The following is a 12611-nucleotide window of genomic DNA, read 5'->3' as shown; positions in this document are numbered from 1 at the left end:
ACACTTCCATGAGTGTCAAATACATGCCTGTATTTTATGAGTTACTTTTTTAAATCTCAGTCTTGTATTTACTGATGCTCGACACACTGGGCAAGAGCCAAAGTTCCTAAGTTTGTTAAGTGATTAAGGTTTGCTTGACATTTGTTCCATGAGACTGATCCCATAAAGTGATCTTCTTTCTTTACTCTGGAAAGACTGGAAGACCAGAATTTCCTGTATAATCCTGGACTGAATTTTCAGGTCACCGTGGCTTCATAAACATCTTCAAAGAAGAAGAAGAAAGAGGAGACCAACACAAGAAATAGTATGCAAATAAATTTGGCAAAATGTGGACCAGATGTGCATCACCATTAATTTCTAATGTAATAATTCCGGCATTTCTTTAGTATTTCTATCAGAATATAGAAATACACCACCTTATCGCTTTAATTAATTAAACCAGGAAGGATGAGAAATAAATTATTAATTATAAAAAGGAAGAAATAATAAAATCTGAAACACTGATCTAACAGTGACTGATGAAGAGATGTTAAGAGGTTGAAAAGAGAAAAGAACAGCTCGTGGCTCCAATAGAACAATCCACCAGTTTCACATTTTGGACAAATCTGGATTTTTCCACCACTAAACAGAGTTACGGCGGATATGTGTTCACTTCTGCCTTCAAAATAAGAGCATGAATTTGCTTAACTTCACATTGGAGATGGCGTCCTTATCATAGGAAATCATCAACCCTCCAACACATTGTCTGTGCCCAGTGGGTGTTTTGTTATTTTTTATTTTTTTTAACAAATTGACCTCTGAACATTTAAATCATTTTGCTAACAAGCAAAACAGGCAAACAGTTGGGAATAATCTCCACGGGCCCCTCCCAGCACAAACTGCCTATTCATTCTAATATCTTTGATGGTCGTCCTCCCATGAGGTCCCCTGACCACAACTGCTCCACAAATCCTTGACCCTCTTTAACTGAAATACAACAAAATTTTACATTAATCTGCCTCATGTGCCCTAAACATGTATATTCATCTGAAGTCTCTCATTTTAAACAGATTTTGAATAATCTTAGGTTGTATTTTGTTTTCACTAACACAATAGAAACTACATTAATAAAAATATGAAAATACAAAGGGCCCTCCAATTTGAGAACCAAAAGGCCTCATTTATACTGATTCCCTGGGACTTTGGGGCAATCAAAGTTTAGGGCACTTGGTAATCCAATCCCCATACAGGTCATGCCATAACTGCCATTACTCTACTTTATATGAATAGTTCTAATCAGCTGATCAGCTAATCAGTTGATTTTCTTTTAAGTGCGAATACATGTTGAAATCCTCGCAGTTTCCTCCTTATTCACTCGGACTAAATAGCCTAACCAAATAGGAGTCTTAATTTGAAAGCGCCAAGCGGAACTTTCTCTGTGAAAAGGTGTGGGCTCGAGCTCGACAGGAGGGTCTGTTGAGGCGCTGCCAGGCTTGTGTGTGAGGAGAAAAGGGTTAACGAGTCAGACACCCACCCCTTGCACAAACAGAGCAGTGGTCTCCGGTCGGGCTAACGCTGACACGAATGCAGCCTGTTCCCGTTTCTCTGACCACAGCCATGCTACGGTAACGGCACGGCGGGGCAGACCGGCCAAGTCTGCAGCGTGGCCCCTTTGGTTTCTCTTCTTTCTTTCATCACCACTTCCGAACTGGACTGGAGGATGTATAGGAAGATAAGAAGCAGCAAAGGTCAGCGTGCCGGATCGACGCTCTTATCGGTGATAAAGTAGACAAAAACAGCCTCTCTCTCGCATGAGCCCTGGCAGGATTCGGCTTGGCTTCTTGGTCGTCTCCAAAGACTCAGGATGAGGAAGCCCAAAGTCATTCGGATGATTTTTGCCTTGTGTCTGGGGTGTTTCATCATGGTCATCCTTTACTTCAACAACAGTCTGAAGCAAGGTGAGCAGAAAGTGTTCTTCATCAGCGTCACGGCTGAATCAGTCGCATTTCTGTGTTATGTTTCTCTCTGCTCCACCCTCCATCATGAAATAGCGTTTAGTGCCGTAGAGATGAAGAAACTGAGTCTCCAACAACACACGTTAAAGTAAATTAAATGTGTGAGATATCACAGTTGATTCCATCAGTTGATCTCTGCCCGTCTGCCAATAATGAGTAGGAATTTCCCACCAAAAATACATTTAAGAAAAGAGGATTTACTGCAGCACAACCCAGCAAAATTAAAACTCTAAATTGTGAAAGTAATTAAAAATTTTCTAAGGTTCTAAAGCTGAAAAGTCCCACAGGTCATATCCTATTATTTCTTCAACCGTGGTTTTGTGTTTGCACATGGAGTGCACTCATTTAAAGCCCATTTCCCATACCAGAACTCTGTTTTTACCTGGAAACAAAATAAATCCCTCTAACAGTTGTGGCTTGCTGGTTTGATCTCAGTGGTTTACACTGTGTAGCAGCCTAGCTGGTTTCATTCTGGTTGTATGAGGTTTGCTCAGATCCACATCTGATGCAAGTATCTCTGAGTGAATGGAGAAAGCGGTGTTAGAAGCGCCTAAACCCCCGGCCATGTGTCTGGATTTCCCCGAGAACAACAGATCTCAGTCGAGGAACAGTTTAATTACAGAAATGATTAGTGGTTTGTTCCCTCTGTGCTACGTGGAGGAAGGCTGGGAGAAGTTGCAGCTGGATGGTAGTGGGGTTGGACCTCGCTGAGATCTGTTTCCACTTCTTCCAGGTCCCACATACAAAGGCCTCATTCAGCACAGCCATATCATGCACTACATAAGCTTATATATATATGTATAGCCCATACTGTGAGGAGAGAGGGGTTGTTTTCAGAGAGAGGTCAGTCAGTTCTGGATGTGTGTGATGTGTGACATGGGAAAAGACTGGTTAGTTATTAAAAACCTATGAAAGACCAGCCTCTTGTGGAGACCAGAGGGACTCCATACCATCAAACTCCCAAAATGTATTTGCTTGAAATGTGCTGTTGCATCACTAAAGGAGCTACTGGAAGCATTCAGAGTTTAAGAAAAAAACCTCGAGTCCTTGGTCGGTTGTGCGCCGTCGTTGTTCTGTAATGTGGGATGCATTCCAGGAGGTTTTCTTTTAATGGTCATGTTTCATTTTCAGAAGCTGGTTTGATGTGCTCTTATCCTCTGAATTGTCCTCCCCTTTTAATAAAATAAACAATCGTTTCACATTACAGACTTTAATGATGTTGATCACAATTTAACACTCTCACAGAAAACTGCATTGCCTCTCAGTTGGAAGTGTCACAGCCTGCAGGGCTCCACAGTAAGGATTGCTCGGGGTGACTTAAATGCCACCTCATTTTTATTTTATAGCAAACTTTTCAGTTATCCTGGAAACAGGAGTTTGGTTGGGTGGCGTTACACTCCAGCTGTGTATTGCTCAGTTTGCCGCAAGTTTGAGAGCAAGACGGGTAAGAGGCAACAGGACATTTAGCCTTAGTCTTTGTCATCTGACAACAATAATAAATAAAACCGGTTATATAGAGGCAAGTTAAAACTGACTTTGGGCAGGTAGAATTCTGACCCCACTGTCCAAAAGAGTGACCAGTACAACTACTGTTGCGGGCTGCTAGTTACCAGTTAGCCAAGTAGAAGTTAGCAACATTGCCAGCTTGATAATTTGTAAGACTGAGACTTAAGCAAATTTTTTTTATGGTAATTAGGGATCACGTGAGTTGCTGTCCTTAGTGATTATCTAACAGAGAGCTGTTTTTTATTAAGGCGTACAATGAGATAAGTTACTGGGCTGTGAGCAAACTAGTTCAAATGTGTTACTGCCTACTTTATGCGTACCTGAGGGTCCAAATAAAGCCCCACTGACAGCAGAATGTTTTTCACTGAGAAGCCGTGACAAAATGTGGCTACACACGAGGAGGTTATTGTTAATGCTAAGATCAGCAAGAGGTACAGTGGCAACAACCTCTGTTTGCCTTTTTTTTGTTCCATCCTGGGGTAAAGGTCATGTTGTTTGTTCAAAGCCCATATAAAGCAGCACGAGAGCATCCACATAACAAGGGAATGCACGGCTAGCTTCACACAGTGGAAAAGTCTTGTTTTTTGAATCGCACTCTTTTTGTGCACAGGATTCACTGCGCTAATCTAAATTTAGGATAATTACATAGATGCAGAGTGTGCTTACTGTACATGTCGTGTGTGCCGTTCTGTCGCAGACACACAGGATGGAAATAGTCGCTTTCCAGAATATGCGATGCCTCCCACACTAAAAAAAGCCTGACCCTCTTAACCAGACATCTGTTTCCCTAACCACACGTCGCAGTTTTTCAAGATATGCCTGTTGGGCTGACATAAAGTCTCTTGTTTCCAATACAGATCATTGTGTTTTCTACATTGTCTGAACTGAAAACACTGCATCTTGACTTTTTGAGAGTGGGCCATCTCCCATGACAAGCCTGTGTTTTAAAAATCTCAAACAGCTCTGGCAGTTTCTTTGTCAGTGATTTGAGATTTACAGGGATTTTTGACTGAAGGGGGCATTTCCTCCAGTCTGTGGTGTCTTCACAACAAGGGCAGCTGTGGTTTCTCCATAAAGTTTGCACGGATGGAAGGGCTGAGGTGGATGAAGGCAATGTGGTGCATTGTGGTCTGGAATGTGGTGTGTTTTATTGTCAGCATCGTCTCCTGTTCATCCTCCTGGAAATGAAACCCAGGAACACTGATCCATATGTCACCAGTAACATTTAAAGTTACAGATGTGAGCTGACGGTTATCAGGCACCGACTGCTAGGTATTTAATTACAAGCAGAGCCTGAGACTGAGGTTTGGGCCTTGGGGCTGCTGTCATTATTGCTGTGCTGCAGAGATACCCCCACCTCATACCTTCCTTGTCTGGGCTTGACTTGAGGCCATGAGAGTCATAAAGTTGAACTGTTTGGCACTCCAGCTTTATTGGAACACCTGCAGCACACTAAACAAATTTACCCCGGGGCTTCTTTGGACACAAATTGGACATGACAATGCATCTTTGTCCCTAAAGTTTTTTGAAGGCTTGTGGATGTGACATTATCTGAATAAAAACAGAACAAAACATCCACGCAGGAACAGCGGATGACCTAATGCTCCTATGATATCCTGTTATTGCCATTGGAAATCATTGCCGTCTCCAAACGGCTGTCAGTTCCTCAGATCTTATGAAAGGCTGAGGTGGCCCTGCTGCTACAACCTGCTCTCCTGCAGCCAGCTGCATATTCATGACACAGCTGAACAGGAGCTGATGATACAGCATGTGCTCTGGAGAATTTTTTTTTTATCCCATTTCCCATCTGCTTTCAAGATTGAAATCCTCACATGATTTGATTTACAGGTTTGTCCTCTGAGTGTTGATAAGTCCTCCACTCTTGCAGAATTCTGTTTTGTTTTGTTTTGTTTTTTAAATCAAAGTTTATGGGCTCCTGTGTGGTACCATTTGGCCTGGAGATGAATCCTTATTGGCTTTAGTGACCTTATTGACTTTAGTTAATTATTCTAAGTTTTCCAACCATATATTTTTATGTCTACTTGATGTATTGGGAGAAAATTTTGGTACAGATATTCATTGTTCACAGAGGATGCATCATAATGATTTTGGTGATTTTGCCATGTTGACCGAATTAGTTCATATTGCTTTCAAACAGTTTAGAGTCAAACTCACGTACGTGAGTTACCAGATTTCAGGTAGCATTTGTTTTTTGCTCAGGATAAACCATACCTGTGGTAATCCTCATTTCATCTAGCGCCACCATCAGGATAAGATTTAAGTTTGCCCATCACTCTCGTTTATGATCAAAAACAGCATACCTCCATCAGCCTCGGCTGTACTTTGTGTTTGGTGCTAGTGAGTCTTTTCTCGTTTTTTTTTTTTTGTTTAATGGGAAGTTCCAAAAATCTGTTGTTTTCCTTGGCACGTGATAGGCTTGTGACAGAGTGTAGAGCACTTGCAGCAGATCGTGGCATGTAATCAACTCTCCAGTAAATGATTTAAACATTGGAGAAAATTCAGAAGAGACAGCTTGTGACATCTGCTTATCCAACAGCTGCATCAGAGCACAACATGAGTTTCTCCTCATCACTCAGTTAGTTTGCAGACTTGTGCAATGTTTTAAGGTAACATGCACCTGGATAACCAGTAAACCATTGACCCTGTAGCCTCACATCTCTGAACGGGATCAGAAAAGTCATATGGCACATCTGCATACATTCTTCCAAGACTCCATAAAAAGACGCTGTGCCACCCACATACCTCAGCTTTTGCAGTGACACCCTTTACACACACATTTACAGCCTAAAAGGATCACGCTTTGCCTTGGACAGTGTGTCTCTCAGTAAAGCTGTTCTTTGGCAGGAGAGGCCGTGGAGGGTGGGGGGGGGGGGGGGGGGTTCCAGTCCCCCCAGTGGGACCTAAACACAGAGCTCCGTTTATGGACTGGATAGGAGGAACACACATCGGTCCCTCTATATTTTGCATTTCCTAAGCCTTCGGTTCTATACGAGCCAGGAGGAATGTTGCAGAGGTGGGTCTAGACAGGGTTAAACTAACAGGACTTTTCCTTCCTTTGAATATGCCTTAGGTGGGGTTAGTGAATCCCTTCAGTCTTGGAATTTGAGCTAACAGCTGAGACAGTGTTTCGTTAAAACAGCATTTGGATCAAAGCCATAACATGAGAAGTTCTGTAAGACTTAATAGCTTTTTTTAACTTTTGGAGACACTTCTTCTGTGGCAAATAAAAATATAGCCCTACCTTTTTTCTCCCCCATGCACACTGTCCCCATTCTCTGCTTCATGTGATATCCAGCTGTTCAGCTTTAACAATTCAATCCATTATATGAGATTTCATCTGGCTCTTGACAAAATGTGGATTGTAAATTTCTTCACTTGCTGAGTAATCCCACATTAGCAGGGGAGTGATGACGCACAAGGCACTCTTTGAGCCCACTCGCTGTGCCATCAGGTTGTTGCTGAAACACTCACAGTCTGCCAGGTGTTTGTCTGTCCCTAAATTATCTCAGACTGGTGTTTCATTCAAGAGGGATAAAGAAGAGGTGGCTTTGGGAGTGGTCATGTTGGGAATGTGTTCCTGAGTCAGTGGTAGTTTCCATAAGGAAGTGGTGTCGTGTTTAGAAAACAGCTGAATAAATCAGTGTCTTGTAGCAGAATACACACCTCACCCCTGTAGCTCAAGGTAGAGAACAAAACCCTCTTGTGCCAGCAGAATCCAACAGCATCTCAGACTCTATTCTTTCCAGTCATGAAGCACAGTTTGACATCATGGCGGAGATGAGTTCACTTTGTGAAGGGGCTTTGGATGTCGTCTCAAGAATTAGCTTTTATTACAGTGAAACCTGCTGTTTCTGCAGTCACTTGAGCAGCTGTTGGACAGCAAATGGCCATGCTTTGGTGACCTTTTTCCTGTGGATATGTGGAGTTACCCAATTGCACACTGTTTTGACAGTGCTGACCTTTGAGGGGACTGACAGCCAGAGCGATTCCAAAATACAGAAAGTTATGGTGTCTTATCAGCTGTGCCGCAACATTCATTTTTATTTAACCTTTTCTGTCCTCAGTATAAACTGCAGCTTAACAGCGCAACAGTTTGCAGACAGTTATGAGTCTTAAATATGTCTTGGATAAACTGTAAGAACTTATTAACCCATTAGTGGCCAAGCTAAGCTAATAATTAGCTTTTTGTTTCCATTTTCAATAAAATTCTATCCAAGCAAATGCTGTATTATTGTGAATGTGAATGGGAAGTTATTGTGACTAACTAATGTCTACTACTACTGGCTAGAATATTAGCGCTTGAAGCTTGAGTAAGTACGAAGTTGAACTCCCTCCCTGCTGCCTTAAAAAAATCTGTTAACTGAACTTAGGTTGAATATAATCTTTGAGGTTCTGTGAAACTGTTAAGTTAGAAGGTCATTGTGTTAAGGGGATTCGTGGACAGAAATTGATTCGGAATTATGTTTTCATTGGTGTATAATCACCTTAAATTAACAGTGTTTTAAAATGAGCCTTTTATGTCTACAGAGGGAGGAGCCTTTCTTCCAAGGAGGCCGCCATGTTGCCCTGCCGTGTTTCTACAGTAGATTCAGAATGCACAAACCAAAAACTCTAGAGAGGACCTTTCTCATTTTTAGTGACTGTATGAGTGGGTTTACAGCTCATAATAAGCTGCTTGGCACTCATGACTGGTCCAATCACACCACAGTGTGAAGCGCACCGCACACACACACACACACACACACACACACACGGTCACTCAGTTGAGTCTTCCTGTAGTCTCAGAATTGTGCAAATGCATCGGTCTTGTGACACAACTCGGCTCTTGAATGATTATTAGCATAAATCCTGTGCATGTAAATTCAGTTGCATATGGACAACAGCTGTCTCAGCAGCTCTGGAGCTTAGTATCTGCAGAAAATGCAGGGTAGATTATTTAATAAGACTCTTTGAACGTGATGAACACAAACTGAAGTTAGTGGGACTTTCACATTAGTATTGAACATCGAGTTGGATTGCTGATTCCCAATTTGCAGCTTTTGGAGCTCTGATTAAGGATGTTTACTCTGTGAGGTGAAAGGGCATAACTCTGTTTTTGCTTCCTGCAAACTTTGCCTCAAGTGGCTTATTTTAATGCTAAACCAAATGGCGACGGAGGTATCAAACCAGCTGTTTTTGCTGGCATGATACCTGTCAAATAGATGATCTCACCTAACTTTCGGCAAGAAAAAGAATAAGCACATTTCCCAACATATCAAACTTGTATGCTTGACTAACCAGCACCTAAATATTTGGATGTGTTTAATTAACTCATGCATTTCTTATTATTAGGGACCATAACTTTGTTAAAAGCAGTTATTGCCATGTAGTGTCCCAGGCTTACCTTAAGACTGTTTTCATCTTTTAGAACTAAAAAAAGGCTTTCAGTTATACATACCTTGATTTGAAAACCAGCTGGAGCCACATGGCAGCAACCTGTGGCCCAGATCTGCTGGAATCCTCTCTCCAAACAACAGAGCTCGCGGTCAGTCTTATCTAAATGAGTGTGTCCCAACATGTCAAATTATTCCTTTAATTTACAGTTACACAAAGAACTCATTTCTGTTCTGTTGTGACAGTGGCAGCAAACCACAAAGAATTTTACCATTAAGATTTTTTTCCTCTTGTAGCCTGTTAGCAGCCTGCTTGGACGTGGAAAACCGGGTCCCACAGCCTGTTAGAGGCCTGTTAGAGATGTTCGCTGTAGGTTGTGCAATCTGACACTGAAAACTCATCCCTGCACAGAGGAGCTCAGGCTTGTTCTACCCGGACCTTATCTGGGTCCTCTGGCTTCTCTTTCTGTTTCCCATGGACTTCTTTCTTTCCAATGAAATGGCTGTTATAGTTCCAATGCAGTTTTTTTTGTTCCCAGTATACTGTTTTACATCCAGTCTTTTTTAGTATTTAAATGTGTTACACCATAAAATATCTATCTTTGACTCAAAAATTGGATGCAAAAAAGTTTTTTTCCTTCACAAACAACATGGGCTGTGGTCAGTTTCGGATTCTTGGCACTTGGATTTCAATCATGACCCACATTTATTGTGGAAACAGGCAACGTAACCAGCTTCTCTACTGTGCACACATATGCTCATTATGTTTCGGTCATATTTTTGCTATAACACGGCAAAAGGAACAACTTCATCTCTGTCCTTGTCAAGTTTATTATTACAACAGATGCATAATTTGTATGCTCATCTTTCAAACCTACAGGCAGGTGTTAGGTTCTCAAAAGATGAGTTTTCTGGTTTGGTTTGGAAGGTATGGCTGTAATACAACTTGTTAATTTAAACATCTGGTTTCTGTTTAAGGTTATACCACAAATTATTAGTGTTTGTTAACCTTTTACTGTTTTGGAATATGCACTAGTCTGTTTGGTTTGTTTTTTTATTTGTCTAAACACATCTGTGCACTGGACGCTCTTTCAGTCGGATTTTGTGACAGATGTGTTGTGTTTCCTCAGCCTCGGAGCCAGTCGGTGACAGAAGCAGCGGGCAGAAGTCGAGGAGAAGTCCTCTACAGACGCTTTACGATGGCGATCAGGTCAGTCCCCTCTAACCACAACAGCTTGGTTTTACTGCGAAACCCCGTTTTTAGGCCTAACCTGAACTCTTTTTGCTAACATTAAATATTTATTTGTAAGCATTTATTCAGGCTTACTCATGCAGTTTGTGGTAAAATATTTACATGTATTAGAAAGCAAACTTAGTTTGAGCTCTGATTGAGTTTAGAAAAGCACTCTTGGCAAAAGATAATGATGGACGATGATTTATGATCCTGATGGCTTGTGTGTTCCTGTCACCAGGTGTTTGATTTGTTCAGAGCATGGAAGGGCACAAACAGGGTTAACCACAGGCAAAGTGTTTAAGAAGAAAGAAAAGGAAAGAAAGAATCAGCTTTATTGGCAGTATATATATTTTTACATACACATACTGAATTTGACTTCTGCATTTGACCCATCCTTAGTTGAACACACATGCAACACCTGGCAAATTACATGCAGTGAAACACACACAGGAGCAGTGGGCAGCATCAAACGCAAGTGGAGCATATTGGGAGGTTAAGTGCCTTGCTCAAGGGCACATGAGCCGGCTAATGCAGGGGGGGTGGGGTGGTGGGCATTTGTTTTCGCATTAATCACTCCTCCGCACCCAAATTTTTCCTGCCCATCCGGTGGGGGAATCGAACCGGTGACCCTCCGATCACAAGCCGCTTCTCCAACCTCTAGGCCACGGCTGCCCTCATAATAAAAAGAAGGGGGTCTGATTTTAAGATTTTCCTGCATTTTTGTTCTTAAACAAACCCATAAGCAATTTAGGAATCTGTGGAATTTTTTCACAAGTGAATTTAATTATTTATACAGATGTTTTTAATAACGGGCTGTCTGTGAATGGCAGGAGATTATTATGGATTATGATAACTTTCCACTGAGGAGAAGGTCTTTCTGTCAGTAGTGACAGGAAAAGAAAAACATAGTTGGTAGAACTTGTAACATCATGAGCAGGTACTACTGAAGGAAGAAGGAGATATGTCAGAGGTGTTATTGGTGCAAAAATTCAAATTACTGCAGTATAGTCAGGCAAATTTTTTTTTTTTTTTTGCCAAAGCAATAATTTACAAACATTCAGCAGTACCTGTACAAAAATACAGACGTACAGGCAGTCAGAGGTGTCAGGGAAAGAAGATCTGTAATTTTTCAAAAGCTTATTATTTTACTGTTGTTTAATCAGAATTCATTTAGAAGTTGGATCAAGGAGAAAAATTAAGGTTTGATTTAGAAAATATTAGTGCACAAAATACAATAGAACTGATGAAATTAATCAGATCACTCAAGAGTGGTGTAATCTGGATTATCATGGTAATAAATAATATCTTTAAGGTTCACAGAGTAGACAGAGTCCTTCAGAGACAAAGCAAGTCTTTCTGGCTTTAAATTCTGATCCTGGGGCCTCATATTTCCACACATAATTTTTTGCTCACTGAAGCCATTTTCCATTAAAACTAATTTAAATTGCACAACAGTATTATATAAGGAAGTATTCCAGTTCAGTGTTGTCCAGTTGTTTGAAGTTATTTTTATAGGCCTAATTATTAATGTTTAAATATTGTTGTAGGCTGAGCCATAATTACGTGTATTATTGCTTACTGCCTTGGTAATTCTTATTGTGAGAAAGCCCACCATCACTGTTTAATGAGTGATGACATCATGTCTGAACAGTTTGCATAAGGACTGCTTATCCTCTGTAGCCAAGGCATTTGTTTCTGGAAAAACACTTTGCTGTTGTGATTTTTCAAAATTCCATTACCCTCCATTTTATCGAGGTGGAGAGGTTTCAGCAGAGATTTCAGAGACAGATAGTAATAGGCATCCAGGGAACATTCACAACAGACTGGAGACAAAAGTGATAAAAAAGCGATAAAAAAAAATAAAATAAAAAATGAAACAAAAAAAGCTGTCTGCCAGGCAGCATATACCTCTAGGTGTAATTTGGGTGAACTGAAACTTTATGGTTTTTGCAGTGCAATGCAGTACCCAAGCTGCATGCAGTGGGAATGTTATGTATGGTTTTATCATGTTGCAGGAGTCTGGTAAGCTGATGTTAATGTGGCTTTAATGAGGCTTTGGTGTTGCACAGTGTTTACAGTGATGAAGGGTGAGAGAGTTGCTCATGAAGAATTGAAGAAGAAGCAGAATCATTTGAAATATCCAATAACAAGTACCCACTTAAACCCTGAGACTTTTGTGAAAGGAACTTGTGGTGGGTTTTTGTTTTATTTTGTATTTTATTTGGTTTTGGTTTTGGTCTCACTGGCAGCATGACTCTTTGTATGGCAGTTCTTCTGATCTTCTCTGGTCCAGAGTGAAATATCTTGACAACCATTGGATGGATTGCTGTGAAATTCTGTACAGACCGTCATGGTCCCCAGAGGGTAAACCCTGCCGCCGTTTCTAATCCCTTAAATATTTCTTTAACATCACCATCAGGTCAGATTTTGGTGTTGACTTTTCATCCTGTCAGCACCAGCGGGGTTTTACTCCTGTGAAATTTG

General features: G+C 41.0%; 1 protein-coding gene across 1 annotated transcript in view; it reads left to right on the top strand.

Annotated features, from left to right (window-relative positions):
- Positions 1-1419: 1419 nt before the first annotated feature.
- si:ch211-236h17.3 (carbohydrate sulfotransferase 11) overlaps positions 1420-12611 on the top strand; it is a 17972-nt gene continuing 6780 nt past the window's right edge. The window contains exons 1-2 of the mRNA XM_046384838.1: positions 1420-1937; positions 10024-10103. Of these exons, the coding sequence (XP_046240794.1) occupies positions 1844-1937; positions 10024-10103 (174 nt within the window). The 5' untranslated portion in view covers positions 1420-1843. The remainder of the gene's footprint in view (positions 1938-10023; positions 10104-12611) is intronic.

This window comes from Scatophagus argus, chromosome 3 (genome assembly GCF_020382885.2).
Source record: "Scatophagus argus isolate fScaArg1 chromosome 3, fScaArg1.pri, whole genome shotgun sequence".
Classification (NCBI taxonomy): Eukaryota; Metazoa; Chordata; class Actinopteri; family Scatophagidae; genus Scatophagus; species Scatophagus argus.
Note: the sequence above shows the minus strand (reverse complement) of the source record. Positions and strands in the feature narration are given on the sequence as shown.